At 39.7% G+C, this 19,958-nt stretch overlaps 2 protein-coding genes across 4 annotated transcripts in view; one reads left to right on the top strand and one right to left on the bottom strand.

Moving 5' to 3' along the window:
• The window catches only part of MYRIP (myosin VIIA and Rab interacting protein), a 233,614-nt gene that overhangs the window by 146,642 nt on the left and 67,014 nt on the right, over window positions 1–19,958 (bottom strand). The gene's annotated exons all lie outside the window — the stretch shown is intronic.
• Window positions 2,055–6,555, top strand: LOC148124030 (endogenous retrovirus group PABLB member 1 Env polyprotein-like). Of its 2 annotated transcripts, none has more exons than XM_087918500.1 (2): window positions 2,055–2,434; window positions 4,933–6,555. In XM_087918500.1, exon 2 carries the CDS (start codon window positions 5,035–5,037, stop codon window positions 6,478–6,480), a length of 1,446 nt encoding a protein of 481 aa, XP_087774626.1. In that variant the 5' UTR covers window positions 2,055–2,434; window positions 4,933–5,034; the 3' UTR covers window positions 6,481–6,555. The 2 variants fall into 2 exon arrangements, with proteins under 2 accessions (XP_087774626.1, XP_087774627.1); XM_087918501.1 differs by having other exon boundaries at window positions 2,055–2,429.

Consider the following 19,958-nt stretch of genomic DNA (forward strand, 5'->3'; position numbering starts at 1 on the left):
TTTTAGTCTCAGAAGAGAATGTGTCTCAATGAGTCTCTCTGTTTTCCTTCTGTTGGAGAGTATTGCTGTTCCACCATTTTTCCTAATTGACTGTTATTCTTGGATTTGATGTAAGTCTGATACTGAACTGTTTATGACACTGGACTTCGTTATTGGATTATTCCTGGACTGAAAACTGACTGATCTTACCTGTGAATGACTTTGGACTGCTTATCGAACTTTGCTTAAACATTTCTGGAAGTAAAACCTACATTTACTGTACAGTGTATCTGTGTGCTGTGTGTGTATTATTCAAACACTTCCCTCAAATATGTCTCCCTGTATGTGCTCATTCTCCTAACGGGGAATTACCTTAACAATTTATCCGGGCCATATCTATTCTTGATCAGGATTTATGCAGGTTGGAGTAGAAAGGTGAATTTAGTTTCTCCTGGGTTCATTTTCCTCCATATATCTAATAGGATCAATTCTTCCGATATTTCAAAAAAAGTCTTTGTTAATGTGTTCTTTTCTTTCTGCACTTGTGTTCACTGGCGTAGTCTTCTCAAATGTTTACAACTGCATTATAATCTCCAATTATACATATATTTTGGTTTCTTATTTCAATAAGTTTGTTATGTATGGTTTTATAGAACTCACTTTGGTTTTTATTAGGTGCATATATCCCTACTAATAAAATACTTTTATTTTCTATAGATACTTCCACCATCAATAACCTCCCTTTCATATCATTATATATTAATTTTGAGACTATTTCTTCCTTAATATATATTGCTATCCCCTTTTTTTCTTCTGCTAATGTTGTATATAATCTTCCTATTTTTTATTTTGTAAATATCATTCATCCTGTTTCTTGATGTGCAGTTCTTGGAGGCCTACTATATAATTCTTCTGTTTCTCTATTTTAGATAATAATCTTCTTTTTGTTGGTATATTTAGTCCATTCACATTAATCAACAAAAGTTTCAATCCCCATTCCATTTTTATGTCCATTCTGGTTTTTATCTTCTATTTACTCTAGTTTCTTCTTTGGCTTCTGTTTCTAACTTCTTGATCCACTGTCCTCTCGCTATTCCCTTTCTCTTGGTCCTTCTCTTTATTCTCTTTATTCTCTCTTCTCAAAGTTCTCCTTGGCTTAGTATATCCAGTTCTTCCTACTGCCACTTTCTTCTTCAGATCTGACTAGTTGCTCATAGAAATCTTGACCTTTCTCCAGGTTATCCATTTTTATTTTCTTATCATTCCATGTAATCAATATCCATCGAAATAGAATATTCTTTTTATTTAGATGGTTTGCCAAAAATTGGTAGTCTTTTCGTTGTTCGCGTACTCTCTTTGGTATCTGTTTTAATATGACTATTTCTTTTCCCTTGTAATTTATTGGTTCTTCCCCAGTAATTTTATAAATTATGTCCCTTAATTTCCTTCCTTCAAGTCTTATATGGACCTCTCTAGGGAGTCTGTGGTGTCTGGCATAGCTGGTATATGCCCTATAGATACCATCAATTTCATTAATCCTCTCTTGTCTGTCTCTTTGTAAGGCGTCTGCCATCAATTCAGCCATCAAAATTGTTAGTTCTTCCTCTTTTGATTCTATTACATTTTGAAATCGTAATAAAAACAAAGCTCAGTCCATTTCAAGATGGATGAGGGATTCTTCCACTTGTGTACTGCAATCTTCAGATCCATTTCCTCTAATTTCTTTTCTGTCTGTTCTGTTTGCAGTTCAATTGTTTTTATCCTCTCCTCATTTTTCTTAATTGTTTCTTGAATAGACCCCATCTTTTATTTTAGCTGCAGGGAGACAACATATCTCTCTGGATAGACTGTCTGGTCTACAGATGGCTGGCTCTGTTCCCTTGAGAATTGAATCTATCACCTGCACTTGCTTTTTTTTTTTCCCAAGGGAGAGTTAGGGTATTTTTCTATCTGTCACAGAAGCATTTGAGGGTGCTACTTTTAAAGGGACATTTGATGGTGCTTCTTTTCTATTTGTCTGCATGTTTTCTTCCAGGGAGAGTCCATAAAATCGATTGTTTAGCAGCAGTGGTGCTGCATTAGCATGGGAATAAACTTTGACTTGGGTATTGGGTAATGATTAGTCTAAGACCTTATACATACATGCTTGCTTAAAGGTCACTGAGATAGTGTAAGGAAATTAAGAACAAACACTAGAAACAATCAAGCAGCTCAGACAACTGTAAACAAGTCTGTACTATATCTAATTATTGTAATCCACATTGTGACTATACTTGCTATGCTAAAAATCTCAATAAAAGGGAGCACTGGAATTTGCTCTGGGCTCTCATCCCGAGAACACTCGCTTGTATCTCATCTTTTCCATGAGAGACCACCACAAGTGGTGACCCCGACGTGATCCACTGCAGGTGGTACGTGTCCGGACCTCTGTGTTTCCTCGCCTGGAATAGGTAAAGTACGTACTTAACTATTGCTGGACAATAGGATTTTTCAGGAAACATGGGGGGAAAACTTTCTCAGCCACAGGAACGTCATGTTAGTGAGCTGCTGAAGTTAGTCAGGACAAATTTCTTTCTCTTTAAAACTTCTGGAGGGGAGCATATAGTTCTTTCAAGAAGTAATGTGAAAAATCTGCTGCAAGAGATCTGGCGGCAATGCCCCTGGTACTCAGAGAAGGGCTCTTTAAAGTTAAACACGTGGAGGAGAATTGGAACTATCCTTCATGAGGAACCGCGGGCAACAGCTGAAATTTTGACATATTAGAAGGTTGTTATGACTGCTTTAGAGACCCAGCAACAACCTCTTTTAAAACCTTTAGCAGAACTTCCTCCTTATAAAGGAGTTGTGTTGCACCCTCCGACTCCAAAGCTGGAGTATGTTTTCTCACCCCCAACAGCGCCTACGCCTGTGGATGAGAAACCCCAGCCACAAATGGGAAAAGTTCAAGCAATGATGCATCAAGCTTTCAATGAGGGGAAATTAGAACCTGATGAGATTCCCTAGATGAATTTGTTTCCAGTTAATAGGCAAATGGATGCTCAAGGCAACATGCAGGCGGAATGGGTTCCAATTCCGTTGGCAGTACTTAGGGAAATCAAGAAAGCTGTTAAAGATTATGGTATTCAAAGTCCTTTTACAAAGGGTCTTCTGACAAGTTTGGCTACCTCACGCATGATTCCTAATGATTGGAAAGATTTAATAAGAATGATATTGAGTTCTACTCAGTATGTGGTTTCTGATTCAGAGTACCAAAGGGAAGCTATCACTAGGGGACAGAATTCAGGGGGGCTGTATACGCCAGACCAAATCTATGGGGCAGGCTTGTTTGAATCCACTGCTGATCAAGCTACTAATTTGCCTGATCCCACACTTCCCGTGGTTATGGCGGCTGTCCTTGGGGCGTTGTCCCGCAACCAGGATGTGGGAACCCCGGCACGGTCTTTTTCTCAAATTAAGCAAACAGCATCTGAGTCTTATAATGATTTTGTGGAAAGACTACAATTGGCTATTACCCGGCAAATCTCCAATGAGGAAGCAGCAAAGGAACTTTTGCTGAGATTGGCAGTCGAAAATGCAAACGCTGACTGCAAGCGTATCTTACAGCCTTTGGTGGCTAGAGATGAGGTTACTCTGGCTGATCTGTTAAAGGCATGTGCAGTGGTGGGTTCTCAGGCTTACAACATGGAGACTTTGGCTATGGCATTACAAAGAGGGATGAAATCTACGGGAACTGTTTTAATTGTGGGAAGCCTGGCCATTTTAAAGCCCAATGCCAAGCCCGGGGAAATGGCGTTTAACAAAAACAAAAATAAGGACGTCCGCCCAAGTCGGTCTGTCCAAAATGCAAAAAGGGTTTCATTGGGCAAATCAATGTCGCTCTGATCAGAACCAAAATTCGGGAAACTAAATTTGGGGCTCCCAAGGCTGTTACAAAGGCATCGCCCGCAACTACTGGGAATGCAGGTTTGTGTTTAAAAATGTTGCACTCGATTGATGTGACTTTTCCTAATCAAGTGTACATTGAGGACACTCATTTGCATGGGCCACTGCCAGAAAAAACAGTGGGATTGGTACTTCCCAGGTCTTCTGCATCAAAAAAAGGGTTCTTTGTTATTCCAGGGGTTATTGATCAAGATTATAAAGGGGTTATTAAGATACAATTGTACACTGATACTCCTGCATCATTAATGGCCGGTGAATCTATTGCCCAGTTATTATTGCTTCCATACATTTCTATGAATCCTTTAATTGGGATCCCACGAACTGGTGGTTTTGGGTCCACTGAAATGGCCAGTTCTCCAGTTGCTGCAGAATTGCTAGCACTGACAAAAAATTTGACTACAGACCAACCAAAAATGACAATTGAAATTCAAGGAAAATCATTTTCTGGCCTTATAGATTCCGGAGCAGATGTCTCTGTGATACGCCAAAAGGAATGGCCAAATGAATGGGCGCTTAAAGACTCTCCAGCTTTTCGTGGCATAGGTGGTATGCAGTTTGCAAGAAGTAGTGTACATTGGTTGATGGCATTGCATAGAGCAACTGGTGAGACCGCAAGGATTCAACCTCTTGTGTTGCCCCTGCACATAAACTTGTGGGGTAGAGATTTGCTGTCACAGTTCCGCACAAAAATTGTTATTGGATAATGGAAAAGTTACAACTGTTAACTTCTCAGCCAGTTTGGATTGACCAATGGCCACTTCCACAGGAAAAACTTGTAGCTTTACATCAATTGGTAGCTGAGCAGCTACAATTAGGCCACATTGAGCCAACTTCTAGTCTGTATAACACTCCTTCATATAAAAACAAAAATGGGGGAAGTGAATGGATATGGTTTGCCTTACATACAAAACATTCTTAATATTACCTTATACACTTTAAATTTTTTAAACATAACAGGATCTCCTGCTGCTACGGCAGCCAGTAGGCATTTTGCTTCCTCCCCTTCTGCAGGTACGCCAAGACCGAAAGTTTGGTATAGGAGACTGCCAGATCCAACGTGGAGAGGACCGGTCCCGCTGATAACTTGGGGCTGAGGATACGCTGCCATTGAAGATGAGGGGACAGTTGTTTGGGTTCCTGCTCACTGTGTGCGTCCTTATCATCAGCCAAAGGGGCAAGGTGGTGGATTTGGGGGAATGGAAAAGAAACACGTTGATCCAGGACATGGAGAAACTAGCAAACCTTCATAATAAAACTGATTGTTGGGTATGTATGCACATGCCAACTCACAAAACATCAGGGCTTCCAATGGTTGCAGTACCTCTGCCCGAAGGCAATTGGTATAAGGAACAATGCTATGGTTGTTCGGGGACGTGGTCTAGCAGTTGGACTACAAGTAACATAAATACCTTACACCTTGGAAGTCGGATCCAAGAGGTGGCGGGTATCTGCTGGACCCACAATGAGACAGTAGAGAATATGACTTACTTGGGAACATATCCATTTTGTAACAAAACAATTGTTATTGGTAATGGAAGTCGGGTTTATTCGGGTGACATGAAAACAAAAAATCTTACTTACTTTGTACACAACATTTCTTATTTTGATATCATATCTTTGATCAATGAAAATGGGTGTCCATATATTCCTGCCACATGTTGTCCCACCACGAAAGAAAACCAGCTGCCTAAATGTGCAAATGGGAATAATGCACCATCGTCCACTTATTTGGCTATGTTAATGGAGTCCTTTGCAAAACTAATCTATGCTGAGCCAAATAAGGTTGGTCATCTCCTGGGAGCAAATCTATGGTTGCTGTGTGGACGGATGGCCTATGATCACATGCCAGCACGATGGAAAGGGGTCTGCACCTTTGGGAAAGTAATCCCATCTCATGTCATTTTAAAATCTTTGGGGACTGCTCATATCCACAATGCGCGTTCTGCAACGGAAGTAAACTCTGTTTTGATCCATGACTACTGGACACAAATATCAAGGGGAGTTATTCCCCCTTTAGGAGTCATGATGAACTATAGAGATTTACATCGTTTAAATAATTGGACAGTTACTATGTTTAAAGACACCATTAAAACACTAAAGCTGCTTGAAGAAGAGCAAGGCAAAATTCTTGACTTTGTCCTGCAAACCAGATATGCGGTGGACACTATTTTGGCTGCGCAAGGGGGAGTTTGCGCTGTGGTTCATACGCATTGTTACATGTATATCTCTGATTATTCTCCAAACATTACAGCTACTATACAGCATATGGAGCGAACCTTGAAGGAGAATCCATTACAATCAGAGGGTGAGGGACTGGATGTCTGGTCTGCACTTTGGTCCTGGTTGCCAGATGGTTCATGGATTCGTCACCTAATTCTTGGAGTGATATTGCTTATTATATTTTCTCTTTGTGTATGCTGTTGTATCCAATGTCTCCCTGGACTTTTAGGAATGTGTCAGGTGAAGCCTATGGAAGGAGAACTGCTGTTGCAGATGGCGAAAAGCTACCGAGGCATCCGCGATCATCAAAAAACTAAAACAGGGGAGATGTGGGAATAAACTTTGACTTGGGTATTGGGTAATGATTAGTCTAAGACCTTATACATACATGCTTGCTTAAAGGTCACTGAGATAGTGTAAGGAAATTAAGAACAAACACTAGAAACAATCAAGCAGCTCAGACAACTGTAAACAAGTCTGTACTATATCTAATTATTGTAATCCACATTGTGACTATACTTGCTATGCTAAAAATCTCAATAAAAGGGAGCACTCTGGGCTCTCATCCCGAGAACACTCGCTTGTATCTCATCTTTTTCATGAGAGACTACCACGTATTAGAGTGGGTTGGTTTGGACAGGGGTTTTGTACTAGGTTTGTGGTTTTTGGGAGGTGATATGTTTCCACCTGTCTTCTTCCTCTAAGAGGTCAATTCTTTTAGAAGTTGTTGATCATTATTATGTTCAATTTGGGCATATTTTTTGGCAAGGTTTGGGGTTTCTCATTTTGTGGGTTGAGTTTCAGACTGGTTAGAGTTTCCTCTAGATCAGTGGTTCCTAAACTTTTTCAGTCCACTGGCCCCTTGGTGCTACAAACTCATCCTCAGTGCCTCCCACCCAGGGGTGGGATTCAAATTTCTTAACAACTGGTTCTGTGGGCATGGCTTGGTGGTCAAGTGGCTGGGTGGGTATGGCTTGCTGGCTGGGCATGGCTTGGTGTTCACGTAACCGGGTAGGTGTGGTTTGATGGCCATGTGACTGCAAACCAAATAAAAGTGGTCCTCGCTTAATGGCCTGTTGCTTAACAAGTGTTCTAATTTATAACTGACTTCCCTAGAGCTACTTGACCTGTTTTTGGAGTTTTGATAGCCATGCAAATACACACACACACGCACTCCCTTCTAATTCTACTGGAGCAGGTAGTTGGACTAGATAGTTCATTCACTTTCTCCTCCGTCCCTTTCTTTTTTCTTTTTTCTTTCTTTCTGTCCCTTCCTTCCATCCCCTCTCTTTCTTTGTCTATCCCTTTTCTTCCTTTCTCTCTCCATTTTTCTTTCCCTTTTCTCTTTCTTTCCTTTCTTGTCTCTTTTCTCTCTCTCTTTCTCTCTGTCTTTCTCTCCTTCCCCCCCCCCCCTTCTTTAACCTATCTACCTTTTTTCTGGAAAAATCTTTGATTTTTGCTCCAGGGAGACAACACACCTCCCTAGTTTGTATGTCTTGTCTGCAGATGACTGCTACTGTTCCTTTGGGAATAGAAATTCCTATCACCAACACTTGCCTTCCTTTTTGGGGGGTGCAGTCTAGGGTGTTTTTCTGCTTATCCCAGGTGAGTTTGTTGATGTGACTTTTTAAGGGATATTTGATGATGTCTTTTTTCTCAGTGTTTGCATGTTTTCTTTGAAGAAAGGGGAGATTGTGAATCCGAATATTTTCAACCAGGGGGAGACATTAGTTGCTCAGTTTTAATGGGGCTGCTTTTGGTTGTGTTAGATTGGGAAGCAGGGTTTGTTAGATGTATACTGCTTCTTTCTTTGATTATTGTGTTTCTTTCTATACCTCCATTAGTCTTTCTCCAGGGGTTTATTTTATTTATTTTTATTTATTTATTCTATTTTGTCAATTGCTTACAAAATAATAGGTATAAGTAAAAACATAGTTATGAATACATGGATATATATAAGAAAAACATAAAAGAAAAATAAAAGAAACAATAGGACAGGGACGGTAGGCACGTTGGTGCGCTTAAGCACGCCCCCTACAGACCTCTTAGGAAAAGGGTGAAGTCAATAGTAGACAGTCTAAGGTTAAAGTTTCTGGGGTTTGGGGAAGAAACCACAGAGTCAGGTAGAGTATTCCAGACATTGACCACTCTGTCACTGAAGTCGTATTTCCTGCAATCAAGTTTGTTGCGATTAACCTTGAGTTTGTATCTATTGTTTACTCTTGTGTTGTTATGGTTGAAGCTGAAGTATTCATTGCAATGTATGATTTTATATACTATACTTAGATCGGTCTGAAGGCAGCCTAGTTTTAGGTTTTCTAGGTCTAGACTTTCGAGTCTGGTGGCATAAGATAATAAGGTAGGGGAGTGGAGAACTCTTCTTGCAACGAGTAGGGGAGTGGAGAACTCTTCTTGTGAAATATTTCTGGACTTTCTCAACTGTGTTAATATCAGATACGTAATGTGGGTTCCAGACTGATGAGCTGTATTTGAGTACTAGCAAATGTTTTGTATGCTCTAGTTATTAGTGTATTATCCGCTGGGTCAAATCCTCTGTGAGTTATTTGTTCATTATTTGGTTCAATTTGGACATAGCTTTCTTGTGTAATTTGGAATATGGCTAGAGCTGCCTTTAGATCCCTTACTTTTTCCTCTAGTAGTTCACATAGCTTACATTTAACACATGTATAATGTGGGTGTTATATGGTCATAAGCACATACATGGAACATATATTGCATACCACAATATCAGTCACCTGTTTCATGAGTTTGTTTCTTTTTGCTGGTTCTTTTAAGGGTAAAAAGTTTTGTATCTTTTTTTTCCTATCCTTTTTGTGCTTGTTATTTATTTTACTTGTTTACTATTATGTTAGTTTTATTTCTTCCATATATTTTTAAAAAGTTTTTGAGCTCCAGTTCCCCCTATCTTATTAAGATTTGCTTTATTTATTTGATTGAACTTTATTAATCATATTCTTCTTTGATTTCTAATTTTTCACTTTTATCCTTATTATTTTCCTATTTATTTATCTTTTATTTTATGTCCTGTATTTATTTTTGTTTTCTTCTGGGATCTTTCCTCCATGCCTATAGGAACCTCAGGCTTCATTTGCTGCCTTCATTTCTATTGTTCACTGCTCCGGCCTGTTGTTTTCTCTGCCAGCTCTTTCTGTCCTTTAGTGTTTAGGTCTTTTCAGCCTTGTCCCTGCTCCAGTAGCTCTTTTGGCCATGCAGCTTTCCGGTCAACTCAGCTCTGCTGTCTGGTCTGCTCCACTAAGCCCTCCACTCAGTCCCACTGTCTTTTTCCCCATTGCTCTCTGCGCTGCTGTCAGGCTCTGGTTCATTGCGTTGCCCTGTACTGATGTTGGCTCTGTCTCCTCCCTGCTGCTCTGCTGCTCTGGAGCCAGGTAAGTCCTGTTTGCTTGTCTGTGACAGGATGCTGCAGCAAACAGGACTGCGTGGATGGTCCCCAGCAAGCTCATCTCTTTTCCCTTCCTCCCTGCTCTGTTCTCTCATCTGCTTGATGGTCCACAGCAAATTCACCACTCCTCTCCTGTATTCCTCACTACTCTGCTCTCTCACCAACTTGCCTCTTTGTTCTCTGCCAATCATTGCATTGCCCTCAGTCTGTGGCCTCTCTGCCCCATAGCTGATTTTCCTCCCTGCTCCACAGCTGGCTCCATTTGCTCATCAGCTCGCCTCTTTATTCTCCACTGGTTGGCTTTGCTGCCTGCAATTGGTTTGTCTTTTCACTCACCTCACTTTGATGGACCTCTGGTCTCTTGGGTAGGCCTCTAGGGTGCAGCTGGGCTTCTCTCAGGCCTCTTGGGTGCAGCTGGGGTTCTCTCTCTCTTAATTTCTCCAATCTTCCTCTCCTTTTCCTTTCTTTTTCTTTTTCTATGACTTATCTTTCCCTCTTCACCTCTCCTCCTACCATTTTATTTTAGATTAGTAGTAACTTTTCTACCCACAATGTGACTATGCTTCCTCCATCTTTGAACCATCTCTAATGTACATATTTTTATCTTACCTAGTAGTAGATTGTACTTTACTTCATCAAATGCCTTACTGATTTGACAATAAATCTTTACTTATTTTTCTTTCTCTACAACCTTCTTTCTCTGCAAGAGAGGGAGAACCTGATAGCCCTAATGGATCAGGGAGTTAGTATAAGATCTATTGTATAGTGCAAATAATATTCAAGTAATGCCCATTACTGTAGAAAATTGGGATGTTAAATGAACCACATCATTAATAACCCTCCCATTCCTGTTATCCACAATGAATTCATTAAATTCATTAAATGAATGCATGGCTCTAAGTGTACTTGAGGTACCTCAGGATGACCCTGGAGGGCTTAGTGAGGGTATAAACCCATCTGCCATGGGCCTTTCCAAGCTTCCACTCCCCCGAGTTATCCCATGCTCCACTTTGGTGGCCTATAGTCACTTGGGCCTCCTCCATCCCTCACAATCACTCACTTACCTTGCAATGATCTGCAGGGCTCAGGAGGTGGGAAAAGGGAAGGAAACAGGCCTCTCTTGGTAGACCACATGGGAGAATTCAACAAGCAGCATCTGCCAACAATCCATTCTCCCCACCCTCTGAGAGCTAGCTCAGATTTCAAGACAGGGATTCTCTGCTTGGATGCTTTGCTAGTGAAATAAATATTGTACCTCAAGACCAACCTGTACTTTTAGAGCAGCTAAACAAGCCTTGGAAAAGACATAGTGGTATTAGTGTTTTATTTTAAAAATGCTTTCTCTGTTCTATTGTATGTTTCAAAGCACTGTAAAATAAGTAATACTTGAGTATATATACTTAAGATCACAGTGTAAAGATAATAACTATATATTAAGTTCTCCCAATTTAACTGTTTTGAAACTTGTGAATTAATGTGACCTGGGTTCAAGTCCACGCAGCAATGGAAACTCATAAATGACTAGGCACTCTTAACTTGTCTTACCTTACACAGTTGTTCATGAATAAAATAGAGGGAAATCTTCATGTAATCTACAATTACCATATTTTCCAGAGTATAAGAGGCTCCAAAGTGTAACAGACACCTAGCTTTTCGGGAGGAAAACAAGAAAAAAAATCTGCCTCTGCCTCCAGCAATTTGCCTTCTTGCAGCAAACAGCAAACAGCCTGTTTCAGCTTCAGCACAGCCTGATTAGTACAAGCAGCTGATTGTTGATTGGATCAGCCTCGCAATGATCAGCTGTTTCAGGCTGCAGGGATTGCCATAGCCTATTGCCACCTCCACCACCCCATTTTCAACCTCCACATCCTATTTTCAGCCTTTGCATGTCCCATTTTTGGCCTCCATGTGCCCCATTTTTGCCCCATTCCAGGCGGTGGAGATCAGAACAGGTGGAAAATGGGGTATGCTGAGGCCAAGAACGGGGTGCGCTGAGGCCAAAAATGGGATGCGAAGGCCAAAAATGTGGCATGCAGGGGTGGCAATAGGCTATGGCCATCCCTGCAGCCTGAAACAGCTGATCATTAGGAGGGAGATCCAACCGACAATCAGCTGCTTGTGCCAATCAGGCTGTGGTGAAGCTGATACGGGCTGTTTGCTGCAAGGAGGCAAATTGCTGGGAGGTAGAGGCCAAATAATGGGGGTGGTACTTCGGCAACATCCACTGTATAAGACACACAAACATTTCCACCCACTTTTGGGGGTGGAAAAAGTGTGTCTTATACTCCAAAAAATACGGTAACTTCTAGTGGAATGGCCTAATAATCAGCTAGCATATAATTTTTAAAAAGTATTAACAAATCCATTGGGTATAATAAAGAAGTAAAATGTATAAAATTTAATTGAAATTTGAAACAGAGGAAGAATAGATTAAAGAATATATAATAGACTAGGCTAAGAATTTTGGCAGATACACCAATGGGTAAATAAAAGAGTAAAAAGTGAACTTTATGTTCAGATTTTAAGAGAGTTTTTTAAAAATAATATATCTTTGAAACTAAACATCATGCCAGAGAAGTATCTAGAATGTGAACAACATGAAAGCCGTTTAAGCAAGTTGGTGTAAAAGCTTTAAAAAAGCTTTTGTAAAAGCTTTAAAAAACATATACATTGATACAAAATATTTTAAAGATTAATGTTCAGTTGAAGTCAGAACATTTCCTTTCAGGATTAATGGATAAAGAGTTAAAAAAAACCCACTGAAGATTATTTCAGTATTTATTACATTATTTTATTATATTATTATTAATATATATATATTATTTCAGTATTATTTCAGCTGTGTTCAGAGACTGACGGCGGTCCTCACTCCGGTCCATCGCCCGAGCGGGAGCGCCGACCGCTCCCATTGGCTGATGCTGTTTGACAGCCGGCTATAAAAGGAGCTGTCAAACGGCATCAGCTGTTGCCACCAGCTGACTGCCAGTTAGCTCCAGCAGCCGCGGCAACCCTTTATTCGAGCGAATGAAGTCTTTTAAAAAGTCAAGCCTGTGTCCGTCTCAGTATCTGCCACCGCTCTACAACAATTATTGTGCAAGATTACTATATGCACAAAGATGGAACAATTCAGCACTACCCACTATGGAAGAATGGTTGGTGAAACTAACAGAACTTGTTGAGATGGGCAAACTGACTTCTTTGATTAGAGAAAGGACAAGATCTTATACGGATTGGTCTTATCCATAGAATTTGAAAAACATGAACTTCTCATTTGTGATGTTAATGATTAAATACGGTAGAATATATAATGAAGAGAGTCATATAATTTTAGAAAGGTATTAAAATATAATTGCACTTATAACTGATGTGACAAATATTGGAAGCTGTTAGGAATGTAAGTCACCTAACAGTTGGGTTGGAAAATATATAAACCAGGATAGACATTTTAATACTCCCTCTTCAAGAGAATGCTAAAATTGTAATTGGGTGTGGTTCCTCAAAACGGCCATAAGATGGAGCCAGAAACCTGGGTTGTTCTGTTCTCTTGTTGCTGAGAGTGTTGCCTTTCCTGCATTTCCCTATTGACTGTTGCTGATCATTGTTATTTTTGGGTTTGATGTAAGTCTGTTACTGAACTGTTCTTGATACTGGACTTTGTTATTGGATTATCCCTGGACTGCAAACTGACTGCTTTAACTGTGAATGACTTGGACTGTTTGTTGAACTTTGCTTAAATGTTTATTGGAAGTAAAAACCTACATTTTTACTATACAGTGTATCTGTGTGCTGGTTGTGTGTTATTCTTCACCATTCTCACTACGTCTCCCTGTGTGCACTCATTCTCCTAAAGGGGAATTACCTCAACAGAAGCTACTCCTGTATACCTCTGCATCTCTTGGTATGTGTCTCTTTTTTTCTATTTTCTTTTCTTATGCACATTTAGCTTTTTCTTTTATTGCTCTCTGTTTTTTGTTTTTTATTCTAATTTACTTTGCAATAATTCTTATTCCATTTAAAACCTTTAATAAAAATATGTAAACAATTGAGAATAAATTATGCTGAAAATAAAAATTATACTGAAGTACAAATGCAATTCTTGTTTTTCAGTGCAAAATTGTTAAGTGGACATAGAGTTCATTGCTCTAGTAAGAAGTGAAATTATTAACCAAAACCTTTTTCTAGCCTTTTTGAACTTTTATTTTTTGTCTTTTTGATCCACCCACTTGTGAATTGTTTGGATATCAGAATGAGTCTACAGACTATATTCCCATCCTTTTCCAAAAAAGTGCTTAAATAAAAACATGAAAATGCTTCCACTTTTGTACTGAAGTGTGGAAAACTATTATATAGGATTATAAGTGATACTAAATTTATGACTTCAGCAATTAAAATAAATTTTATAATTAGTATTTTAAAAACTACTTATATCCTCGTATCACTCCACATTTTACTGAATTTACAATTTACTGAATTTACAATTTACTGAAAAAAAACAGTACTGCACATATTTCCTTTATGCAACATAATTATATAGCATATCACATTAACACTATACGTCAAAAATTGTATTTCAAACTGAGGGGGTATAATAACAGTGTTTTTGTATTAGAAGGGAGTTGTGTGGCTGTGACGGGATTCCACTCTGTCTGGAGGAGTGTCAGCCAGGCCACCCATGCCTCAGTGCTCTTCCCTCCCCCACCCAGCACAACTGCCATGGGGTTGCAGTGGCCGGCCTGACACTGGAAAGGCACATATGCCCCCCTGACTGAACTCTGTTATGGTTAGTCCAACCCCATGCTCTAAGATTGGCTCAACTGCTGCCTCACTTCAAAGCTCTGCATCTTTACCCCATGCACCCCATTGTATGTATCAAACATCCTGTCATACTCCTGCATGCTTGCTGCCTGCTCTACATAGAAAAAAAAACCAAGACATCTCCCCAAAATAAGCCCTGCTGCCTATTTTTTAGCCCAAAAATTTTATCCAAAGAGAGAGGTGTGACTAGCACTGCAGCAGCTGAGAGACAGGATTCCACAAGCTCCATGGAAATGATCAAAATTCCCCTGCCTGGGCGTCTCTGGAGACCCTAGCCAACCCTGTAGAGCAGCACAGAGAGCTTGCAAATCCCTGTAGGAGCAGAGGAAAACTTCTCAGACTGGCATGCAAACAGTCATTACGAGCTGTCAGAAGTGGCGGCAGCCAGACCAGGAAGTTAAAAGGAGAAGATTGTGGAGCAGTGTGCTGAGATTTAGTTGACCTATACTTCAAAAGAAAAGAAAAGAATTAGTTCTCCCTTAAATTGGATTAAATCAAAGTGAAATCAAGAGAGAGTAAAGAATAGGGGGAGGGACTTAACCTTCCACCTCCAGAACTGGCAGCGAGAAGGCATTCAGCAATTAAGAAGGGGGAAAGTTAGAAAGAATTTACCATTTTTGCCACAAGAAGAATGGAAGAGAGAGGAGGCTAAGATACTAGTGAGGTTGAGTCTCTGTTGTTCTCGCTACAAAAATTTTGGAACTTTTGGCTGTGAAAAGAAAAAGTTTCTAAATTTAAAAGATAAGGAGGATCAATTAAAACAAAGGAAACAGAACAGAACAAGTGCGCCATCTACTGGTTCTTGCTGGCACAGAAAGTGTTTAAAGTGAAAGGGCTTGTGAATAGACATGGCCTTGAGATGTGAATTATAGTGAATGGAACATGAAGACCCTTTTGACATCTGTAACTTGTTTAATCTGGGAGGCTGGAACAGAGAATGGAAGAACCACGACTGTGCAAAATTAACAGCTCTCTGGCTCTAGCGGATAATAAACTGGAACCATTTTGAACAGAATACTTTTGGAACACTTTTGAACACTTTTGAATTGCTATCTGCCATTCTTCAATAGTAGGAGAAGCAGGGTGGGGGGGAGGTTGGTACAAGTAATCCTTTTTGATGTAACCTGAATATCTTAATTCTTATACTGAACCTGTATAACTTGCACATGATATACAACTGGGGACTGGAGCACAGATGTCTGGGAACTTGTTACTTCTTGGAGAGATAGCAAGAGGAGAAGGGGCTATAAAAATTTCAGCTCTGAAAGAAACTTCCTGGGAAATGCTTATTAATTATGTTCCCAGAAAAAAAGGGGCAGGGATTAACATGTTACTTCTTTGTATTGATGAAATCCACATCAGACTAAGGGGAGGGGTTCTAACTCCCTTTATCTATACTGCATGCCTGGAGGCATATTAGATCCTGCTTTGACTATCACCTGGATAACTTCCTTTTCAATAAAAAATTCCTTTTGAAATATCCAGTTTTCAGAAGTTCATTCTTATCGTTTGAGGGGGAGAGAGTCTGAGCCTTACAGGCTATGTGTATGTATGTTCCAGCGTAACACTGTGCCTCGAGCAATTTCAATCAAACTTGGTACACAGATGACTTACACTCTGGAAACAAATACTGTGAAGAATAAGACATCCCTAACACCCTTTGGTGTGTGTGTGTGTGTGCGTATCCCTTAAAATGGCTTCTGCCATGGTAACGGCTTCACAGGGCTCCCTCTTGTGGAGGGAAAATGCAAAATGTATGGGATACTGCCAAGGCATATTTCAGAGGGTTAGTGATCTCCTATATAGGAAGGAAAAATAGGGGAAAGAAGGAGAGAAGAAAGTAATTAGAAGAAGAATATAAAGGATTAGAATTGGAACTACAGAAAGTTCCACAAAAAAGAAATGGTAAAAATCAAATGGAACTAGTAAAATATGAATTAAATATCTTAGAGAAAGAGGAACTGGCACAAAAAATTAAGGCAACTAAACAAAATTTCTTTGAAAATGCAAAAAGTCAGAGAGATGGCTGGCATTTAGGCTCAAAGAAGAGAAAGAAAAGAAATTGATACAAAAGAGACGGGTACAATCCGACATAAAAATGAAGACAAGAAAATAATAACAAAAGAATTTTATGAAAAATTATATAGTAAATTTTAGAAAACATACAAGAAGACAGAATTAAATAATATATGGACAAAGTTAACCTACCAAAAGTACCAGACGAAGTGAAAATAATGTTAAATGAAAGAATTACAATGAGGGAGTTAATGGAAGCAATCAACAGGAAAAAAATTACAAGACACTAGGACATTTTTTTGTCTTGATTAGCTGGCAACATTGTGTTTCATGTATTAGGGGCTTTTAGTGCAGCTTAGCTTCGGGTGAATGGCCAGCTATCATTTATTAGGAAGCTAGGTTTCATCTGGGTGGCTGGTTGGGGTGTCTTTGGGCTGGAGGTATCGGGGGTCTGTTTGTGCCCAGGTGTTTGCTTGGCTTGTGTTGTGGAGATTTTTTTCTTTGTGAGTGTAGGCTTCCAGATAATTGACAGTCTGGTGGAGTCTATTCATTCCCCCAATACATGAAACACAATGTTGTCAGCCAATCAAGACAAAAAAACACTACAAAACAGACAGAAGATATTAGAAACACCAATCAAGCAGAACACAGCAAAATCCAAGACCAATACACACAGACCAAGACTCCCAACCAATCAGGATGAAGAAAAAAACATTCTAACATAGCATGAGGCTAGCACCAAATTTAAAACGCTGTGAAAACCTGACACACAGATGAACCCAATACAAAAGCCTGATGATGCCAAATGAGATTTTGCCGAAACGTCACTAGAACTTTAAAAGCACAACTATAATGATGTGGGAAAACACCCAAACAAAGCTGAATACCATACATATAAATACCCACAAAAACTTAAGAAAACTTATATATATGTATGGTATTCAGCTTTGTTTGGGTATTTTCCCATGTCATTATAGTTGTGCTTTTAAAGTTGTAGCAACGTTTCAGCAGAATCTCATCTGCCATCATCAGGCTTCTGTATTGTGTTTGTCTGTGAGTCAGACTTTTACAGTTGTTTCAGTTTTAAATTTGGGGCTAGCCTACTGCTGTGCCAACGAACTAACAGCCAATGGATTCCAAAGAAAGAAGATTACCCACCTAATCCAAAAAGAAACCCCAACCAAATTCCAAGACAGAGAACAAGAGAACGGCAAAGCCCTCCTCCCGTATATTAAAGGCACTACAGACAAAATCAGCAAGATCCTCCAAAAACACAACATTAAAACATCATTCTGCACAAACAGAAAAATATCCACCATCCTAAGAAACCCTAAAGACAAAATCGAGTTAGATAACCAAGGAGTATATGAAATCCCTTGCACCGCCTGCCCCACCACATACATCGGACAAACTAACAGAAGAATAAGTGCACGCATTGAAGAACACAAGAACTCAATCATAAAAGAAGAACCGACCTCTTCCCTGGTCCAACACCTCAAAGCCACAGGACATGAGATTGACTTTAAAAATACCAGAACTATCGCCAAAACCGAACACTTCAACAACAGAATAATCAGAGAAGCCATAGAGATAGAAAAACACCTACACGGCATGAATAAATGAGATGATACCTCCCGCCTACCAGCCATTTGGAAACCTGCCCTCATTAACAAACGAGTACCTACCATGAAGAATGACACCAGACCCACAATCACAAGGGCCACACAAGATGCTACCACCACACTTCCACGTACAAAGCAGACTCACACCCACACAGAAGATGAGACACGACCACGGACCAGAAGCCATACCGCAGCTGCATCACTACCCGCTTCAAACCCCTCCAACCCATACATGAAACGAACTGACGCCCACCATGAAGATGTGGCATGACCACGAACGCGAAGCCAAACAACAAGATCACAGCTCACCAGCTCAAATCCCCCAGTAACTAAGACTAACCTGAGCACAACCAAGCCCCCACCTGAACAGAGCACACCCCCAGCCAATCAGAACACAGCCAAGCCCCCACCAAATCAAGTCACACCCCCACTAGCAATTAAAAGGAAGAAACAGCTGAAGCACAAAGCCGAAGAGCACAAGCCTGAAGATGATGAATGAGACTTCATCGAAACGTCGCCTAGATACTTCCAATTTTACATGGGAGAAAACCCGAATAACCAAAGATCCACTGTGTGTGTGTGTGTGTGTGTGTGTGTGTGTGTTTCTTAAGTTTTCGGTGGTACATGTATGGTATTCAGCTTTGTTGGAGTATTTTCACGTCATTGTGGTTGTACTTTTAAAGTTGTAGCAATGTTGGCAGATTCATCTGCCATCATCAAACTTCTGTACACAATACAGAAGCCTGATGATGGCAGATGAGATTCTGCCAAAAATGTTGCTACAACTTTAAAAGCACAACCACAATGACATGGGAAAATACCCGAACAAAGCTGAATACTATATATATATATATATATATATATATATATATATATATATATATATATATATTTGTTTTCTGAGGTTCTCGGGTATTTATATGTAGATCTTTGGTTGTTGGTTTCTCACAGAAGATCTAGGCTAGCGTTTGATGAAGTCTCATTCATCATCTTCAGGCTTCGTCTCCAGCTCTGTGCTTCTCAGAGTAATGGAGATTGCAGCTGCTTCCTCCTTTTAACTGCCAGTGGGGTGGAACTTGATTGGGTGGGGGCTTGGCTGTGTTCTGATTGACACAGCCAAACCCCCTACCAATGAGAACACACCCCACCCAATCAGAACACAGCCAAGCCCCCACCCAATCAAGTTCCACCCCACTGGCAGTTAAAGGAGGAAGCAGCTGCAATCTCCATTACTCTGAGAAGCACAGAGCTGGAGACAGAAGCCTGAAGATGATGAATGAGACTTCATCAAACGCTGTTTAGATCTTACGCGGGAGAAAACCCGAACAACCAAAGATCTACATATATATATATATATATATATATATATACATACACATATACACATACATACACACATACATACACACATACACACACACACATATATATATACACACACACACACACACATACAATAATGATGTTTGTATGTTAACACCTCATCTAGTACATATCTGATATTTGCTATATTTTATCTCTAACTAGAGGGAAAGAGAAAGAGACAGAGAAAGAGAGAAGACTCTTAGATATAATGTAGTGTATATAATAATTTAAGAAGTAGCTGAGGGAGGGTAGGATACATTGCTTCAAGTCTCTAAAAATTATGACTATATGTGTCAAGTTCTAAGAACAAAGAGGCATCAGAAATCATAGTAATGTTAGCAGTAATTTTCTGACCTTGCTTGAATAATTAGCCCTTTTTAAAACTCTTGATACAATAATATGAATTGTTAGAATAAAACTTGTTTATTTGATGCCAATTTGCAAACCTTAGAATCCGCATTTTACTGGCCTGTTTTTGTTAAGCATCTAATAAGAATTTAATTTATAATGCAATATGTTCAGAGTATAAAACAGGGGATGCATAATAAATAAATAAATAAATTTCTAATTTCTAAATG

Source organism: Pseudonaja textilis, chromosome Z (genome assembly GCF_049901715.1).
Source record: "Pseudonaja textilis isolate UNSWEBS1 chromosome Z, rPseTex1.2, whole genome shotgun sequence".
NCBI classification, from domain to species: Eukaryota; Metazoa; Chordata; class Lepidosauria; order Squamata; family Elapidae; genus Pseudonaja; species Pseudonaja textilis.